This window comes from Mirounga leonina, unplaced genomic scaffold (genome assembly GCF_011800145.1).
Source record: "Mirounga leonina isolate KUSES-001 unplaced genomic scaffold, KU_Mleo_1.0 Mir_114, whole genome shotgun sequence".
Lineage (NCBI taxonomy): Eukaryota > Metazoa > Chordata > Mammalia > Carnivora > Phocidae > Mirounga > Mirounga leonina.
Genome location: NW_023270265.1, coordinates 49,647,394 through 49,654,124, shown reverse-complemented (window position 1 = coordinate 49,654,124; position 6,731 = coordinate 49,647,394). Strand labels below are relative to the sequence as shown.

At 50.2% G+C, this 6,731-nt stretch overlaps 1 protein-coding gene across 1 annotated transcript in view; it reads left to right on the top strand.

Annotated features, from left to right (window-relative positions):
• MKI67 (marker of proliferation Ki-67) overlaps positions 1–6,731 on the top strand; it is a 25,640-nt gene extending 18,909 nt beyond the window's left edge. Inside the window, exons 13-15 of the mRNA XM_034987433.1 lie at positions 5–2,407; positions 3,448–3,891; positions 5,540–6,731. Coding sequence (XP_034843324.1) covers positions 5–2,407; positions 3,448–3,891; positions 5,540–5,605 — 2,913 coding nt within the window. The 3' untranslated portion in view covers positions 5,606–6,731. The remainder of the gene's footprint in view (positions 1–4; positions 2,408–3,447; positions 3,892–5,539) is intronic.

The window sequence follows — 6,731 nt, the reverse complement described above, 5'->3', positions numbered from 1 at the left end:
AACTCCAAAGCAGACACTGGACTCTGCAGAAAATGTAACTGGAAGCAAGAGGCGGTCAAGAACACCCAAGAAAAATGTCCTGTCCTTAGAAGACCTGGCTGGCCTCAGAGAGCTCTTCCAAACACCAAATCACACAGATAAACCAAGGACTGATGACAAAACCACCAAAGTCCCCTGCAAATCTCCACTAGCAGATCCAGTCAACACACCAACAAGTAGAAAGAGGCAGCTCAAGACCCCTCTCCAGAAAGTGGACCTAGAGAAAGATCTCAGGAAGCCCATTCAAACTCCAGGGGAAAGCACACACTCACACAGAGAACCAGGAGAAGGTGATGAAGACATCAAATTGTTCAAGGAAACCCCGAAGCAGAAACTGAACCCTGCAGAAAATGTAACTGGAAGCAAGAGGAGGTCAAGAACACCCAAGAGAAATGTCCAGTCCTTAGAAGACCTGGCTGGCCTCAGAGAGCTCTTCCAAACCCCAGAGCACAACCAGGACCCAGTGACTGATGACAAAACCACCGAAGTCCCCTGCAAATCTCCACTAGCAGATCCTGTCAACACACCAACAAGTAGAAAGAGGCAGCTCAAGACCCCTCTCCAGAAAGTGGACATAGAGGAAGACCCCTTAGCTCTCGGGAAGCCCACCCGAACACCAAGGAAAACCATGCTCTCATACAGAGAACCAGGTGGTGGTGATGAAGACATCACATTGTCTAAGGAAACTCCAGAGAAGAAGCTAGACTGTGCAGAAAATCTAGCCGGAAGCAAGAAGCGGAAAAGAAGAGGGAAAGAAAAGGCCCGATTCCTAGAAGACATGGTCGGTTTTAAAGAGCTCTTCCTAACCTCAGAGCACACCAAGGAACCAACAGCTGTTGTCCAAACCGCAATAATGCCTGGCAGATCTCCACTAGCAGAAACAGTCAACACACCAACCCACATGAAGAGATGTCTGAAGATACCTCTGGGGAAGGTAGACGTAGAGAAGGAACTCTCACCTCTCACAGATCCCATCCAAATGCCAGGGGAAGCCACACACACACACAGAGAACCAGGAGATGATGATGCAGCCATCAGATTGTTCAAGAAAACCCCAAAGCAGAAATTGGATTCTGCAGAAAATGTAACTGGAAGCAAGAGGTGGTCAAGAACACCCAAGAAATTGGTCCATTCCCTAGAAGACCTGGTTGGTCTCAAAGAGCTGTTCCAAACCCCAGAACATACGCCGGACCCAGTGACTGATGACAAAACCACAACAGTCCCCTGCACATCTCCAGCAGCAGATCCGGTCAACAAGCCAACAAGTAGAAGGAGGCGACTCAAGACCTCTCCCCAGCAAGCGAACATAAAGGAAGAGCCCTCAGCTCTCAGGAAGTCCACCCGAACACGGGGAGGAAACGCACACTCATACAGAGAATCAGGAAGTGCTGATGAAGATATCAAATTGTTGAATAAAACTGCAAAGCAGACACTGGACTCTGCAGAGAATGTAACTGGAAGCAAGAGGCAGTCAATACCCAAGAGAAATGTCCAGTCCTTAGAAGACCTGGCTGGCCTCAGAGAGCTCTTCCAAACCCCAGAGCACACCCAGGACCCAGTGACTGATGGCAAAACCACCAAAGTCCCCTGCAAATCTCCAGCAGCAGATCCAGTCAACAAGCCAACAAGTAGAAGGAGGCGACTCAAGACCTCTCCCCAACAAGCGGACGTAAAGGAAGAGCCCTCCACTCTCAGGAAGTCCACCCGAATGCGTGGGGGAAACGCACACTCACACAGAGAACCAGGAGGTGCTGACGAAGACATCAAATTGTTGAAAAAAACTGCAAAGCAGACACTGGGCCCTGCCGAGAATGTAATGCTCAGGAAAAATCGGCTAAGAGCACCTAAGGGAAAGGCCCAGCCCCTGGAAGACCTGGCCCGTTTCAAAGAGTCGTCCCCAGTGCGGGACCACAGCAAGGAGCCGGGAAAGGCCGCGGGTAGCCCTAAGGACGCTCCAGAGCAAAGTCCAGGCAGGAGGAAACCTGCGAACGTTTTGCAAAGAGGCCTCAGGGCCCGTAGAGTAAGAGCCGTGGAAGACCTGGGGGGCCACAGAGAGCCCGACGAATCTGGAAATGAAGGCGGTGTTTCCCTGCCCTCCAAGAGGAAACGAGGAACGGAGGAAGGTTCGACAGGAGCGAAGAGGCTGTGCTCTGTGACCCCTGCGCAGGGCACTGCAGAGGAGAAGCCACCCCCAAAGAGGAGGAGGATGGCTCCCACAGAGGGGTGTGACCCGCCTGAACCCCTGACAGTGAAGAAGAGGCTGAGGGTCATGGCAGAAAGGATGGAACTCCTGGGAGACCGGCCAAGGAGCAGCAGGGAGATTAAAACAAGGGGAAGAGAAGCAGGAAGGACGACCCCTCCACATCAGGTGATGCTGGGTGGATAGGCCATCTTGGATAGGGTTCTCTGTTGGGGGCTAATGTTTGTTCATAGCTGGAAGGTATATATGATTATCTTTTCCCAAAGGGGTCTGCATTCCACACTGAATAACTGCACACCAGGGTAAAGAATCATTTGGGGATTTACAGAGAGTATAGACAGGTTGGGGAAAATAACTAGTCAAAATTACTAATAATTTTGACAAGAGTTTCTCAGGAACTGGTTGAGTTATGCTCATCTGCAGAGGTAGGAAAGGTGCTGAGAAAAGGTGGGGAGCTCAGTCCTGTGTTCCAGACCCCACAAGCAGGAGCACTGGGTGGGAGTGGTATCTGTGTCAGTCTTTACACGGTTAGACAATCCATGTGGGGATTTGCGTCCTGAGAACAACCTACCTGTCCGGCTTGTGAGGTAGGGAGGGTTACTCCTGCACGGAGAGAAGTTCATAAATTCAGTTCCAGAAATTGCGATTCTCCCATCCTGCTCCAGCAATGATTGGGAAAGGATTAGGAAATCATTTACTGCTTGAAAAGGGCACATTTTTCTAGAATGTCTTTTAAATGCTTGTGGTAATCCCATTTGACATATATGACACTCAGATATGGTGATGGAAATTGAGACCGAACTCCTTATTCACGGTTTACCAGTAGAGAGGATTTCTCCCTGGAACACAGTGATTCCTGGCATCTTAGAAAACAACTGTTAACTTTTCAAGCGAATTCTTTTTAAGTTCACTTTGTTTATTTTTTTAAAGAGTTTATTTATTTTTTTGACAGAGAGATAGAGAGCACAAGTAGGCAGAGAGGCAGGCAGAGGGAGAGGGGGAAGCAGGCTCCCCGCTGAGCAGGGAGCCCGACGTGGGGCTTGATCTCAGGACCCTGGGATCATGACCCAAGCTGAAGGCAGCCACTTAACCAACTGAGCCACCCAGGCGCCCCTAAGTTCACTTTGATCCTCTCTCTCTCTCCATGTTGGATTGTGAGAATTGTATTACTCATGACTGGCATGTTGTGCATGTCTTGACACTTTTAGGGAATGTCCCTGCGCTCTAGACGTCCAAATAAAACCGAGGTAGCAGAGGAAAGACCCAAGCCTGTTATAACAGCAGCAGAAAAGCCGAGAACAAAGAGAAGTGACAAGAAGCCCCTGAAGACGTCCCAAGAGACAACGTTACAAAGCCCAGAAGACGAAGCCAAGAACTCGGCATGTGGGGGCAAAACCCGTGAAAGCAGAACGCGTCTGAGGTCTGCCAGCCTGGGTCAGATGCCCTCGCCTGACGTGGCCGAGGAGAAGCAAAGGGAGAAAAGAGTGGGTGTCCGTGGGAAGAAGCAGGAGGAGGAAGTAAGGCAACCTTCAGACCCCATGCGTTTGAGATCCAGAAAAATTACAGTCCCTCCTGGAGGAAATGCTTCAGAGAGCGAACCCCAACAGAGGGTAACTCGGAGCGCCAAGAGATGTGCCGAAAATATAAAAAAGGCAAGTAATTTACTGTTTTCCTTTTTTTTCCTTTTTTTGTGAGCATAGAGTATTGCAATACAATTTTTGCCCCACGTGCAGAAGCAAAGAGAGCATGACCTATAACGCCCTGTCGGCTCCTAGTTATACTGGTGTAGGAAGCATGAGTCTACAGCACGTGTTTTGTCGCAGCTGTATTCAGCTGGATCTGTCTCCACTTCCAGCAGAAAACTGACGTTTTGAAGACACCATCCAGGAAGAGCCAGGAATTTATGCTGTCAGTACTTTCTGACTGCCTACAACACACCCAGTAAGAAAATTCTGGGTCAAGGTCTTCAGTGTCCCCATTAGTTCAGCAGAACTTACTAAGGCAGAAAGGCGGTCCTGCCTGGCTTTCCCAGGAGTTCCAAGAGTGTCCCATGGCGAGTGGTATGCGACGCCTGCTCATGTTACGTCACCTTTAGCAGCACGTGAGCCGTCTGCCATCTGACTAAATCCACAGCGCGTGCTTAAATTCGGTCGGTGTCCTTCTGCGGAATACGTGGTTTTGTGAGTTTGAACCAGCGGGGTTCCGCAGCTCCCTTTCTGGGGGTGGCATAAATTTCTGAGCGCGCATTTCGACCGAGAGGCTGGTGCTGTGGGTCGCTACTCTAACCCACACACGCGACCTTCCTGCTTCGCCGTCCGGTTCAGGGCCAGCTGCGAAGGCAGAGGAGGTCTGTTTCCCGCGAGCCGGAATGGGGGTGATGGCCCCATCCGGGGTGTCATTGGGCACCCCTGCCCCGCTTTGAGCCGCGAGGGAGCAGGGACAGAGCAGGTGACTGTGGTCAGCGAGAACAGAGTGTACTCCGCCCAGCCCTTTATTAGCTCGTGTAGCGCCCATCCTCTTGTCCTCCGCGTGTGGGTCTCCACCTTGACCTTTTCCTGATATTTCGGTCATGGGATGACCATCTGCTCCGTAGGTGGGGACACCTTCAGTCAGTGTTCAAGGATTTCCGGTCATTTGCTTTCAAACTCGGCCGTCGATTTTTTCAATTCTTGCCTTTTGTTTTCCTGACCTCCCCTCCCCTCAGTGACGTGTTAAAGATCGCTTGGTGAGGTCCCTGGTGGGGTCTGCCTCTCATGGGCTGTTGGGTCAGGGGAGGGCGTAAAGTAGGAGCGGACACCCCACTGGTTCTGAGAAGGCAGGTGATCTCTTGTTTTATCTGATTGTCCAGAAGGACGAGCCTCCTCTTAGCTCCTTCGGGAGCAGGTGCGGCCGGTGGTCACACTCACCGAGCATGGAGAGATTGTCCGCTTCATACACAGAGATTCCTTAGAAGACCCAAAACGTCTTGTCCTGTTTATCCATTTGAATTCACTTTTTTGAATGGTCTTTTTTAATTAGTGAAAAAAAGTGTGTATTTGTGTGGAAGTTTTCTTTCTTTCTTTATTATGTATTAACTTAAAAATAAGTTACAAAGCTTCCTATTTAAATTTATAGTAACATTTTAAAGAACAAAAGCAACTTTCACAGGGCACATCTCAAAACTCATTTCCAACCTTAAAATTAATTTCCTAAAACTAAAGGCCTGTGTCACACCCAGTAAGGATTTGGGTTTTTGCAGAGTTGGTTACGAAACATTGTTCTTTTCAGTTACTTAAGAGTTCTATTTTTCTTCCCAAACAGGATAATGACAACATGGGCATCAAGAAATCAAGAACCAGGAGTCGTCGGGACAATGAAGATATTTAGCTAAGAAGTTGAAAAGGGGAGAAAGAAAAAAAAAGTAATAAGTTCAGTTTAGTGATATATTCTAGTACAATATTTGGGTGAATATAAAAGGGAATTTTGTAAATAATGCTATCCGGGTGTTTAAGGAAAGAAAGCTTAGAATTTTCTGTCTCCAAGTGGTCTATTCACAAAGGCCACGTGGAGGTCATGAAGAGGACTGCTGGTCTCATTAAGTAATAAAAATGTGAAATTTGGCTTGGGGACGGGTGGGGGGCGGGGGTTGGGACCAAGTATGGCCTTTAACGTGGCCAAATGAAGCCGTGACGTTTGTCACCCCTGCCCATGCTTTTCAGTCCCATATGCGTGCACTTCCCCACGCTGCACTGTAAATGCTTTGTGTGGGTCTGTGTCCCACGGCAGAATGTGAAAGCAGGGACTTCTGTCCCTAAGTCCCCACACTGGGCAGGCACTCAGGAAACATGAATGAATGGGCAGATGAACAAACTCATCGGCTATTTCTTTACCATGGGGGACACGTTGGGTCCACTCTCGAGGGCTGTTGGTCCCCTGCACAGGACAGCCCCGTCCCCGGGGTCCCTACCACGGAAGGGAATACACGTGCGACCTGGAGGAGGCTGGTATTTAATGACTGACTGGCGGCTTGTCTTTTCCGCCTCAAGCTTCTCTGTCTGACCTGGGACTGCTCGCATCTGAGAGGGCATCGGGCACTGGGTCTCGGGGCCGTCGGCCGGGGTGCCACTCGTCTCTGAACGGCGACCGCTCTCCTAGCTTCTCGCGTTTTCCTTTTACCTTTCCGAGCTCTCTCGAGTCTGCTCCCACCTGTGCTTTCTCTGACCGCCCCGTCAGCTGCCTTCCTTTCCAGCATGCCCCTTGTTCTGCAAACCACCCAAACCCTCCTCCAGAAAAGACGGCGATTTCCGCGCCGTCCATGCAAGCCACAGCCCCTCTGGTTTCAGACCGAGACAGCTCCCTGCTGGGCATTTCCATCTCCGTGTTCCACTCCGTCCTGTTCCTCTTTCTGTGTCCCCTGAAATAGAAGACAGCGCACCTGCCATCCGGTCACCTGTCCGAGTCCTCCCCACTCCCCTGTCTAGCCAGGTCGAGGTGGGGATGGAAGACCAGAGAG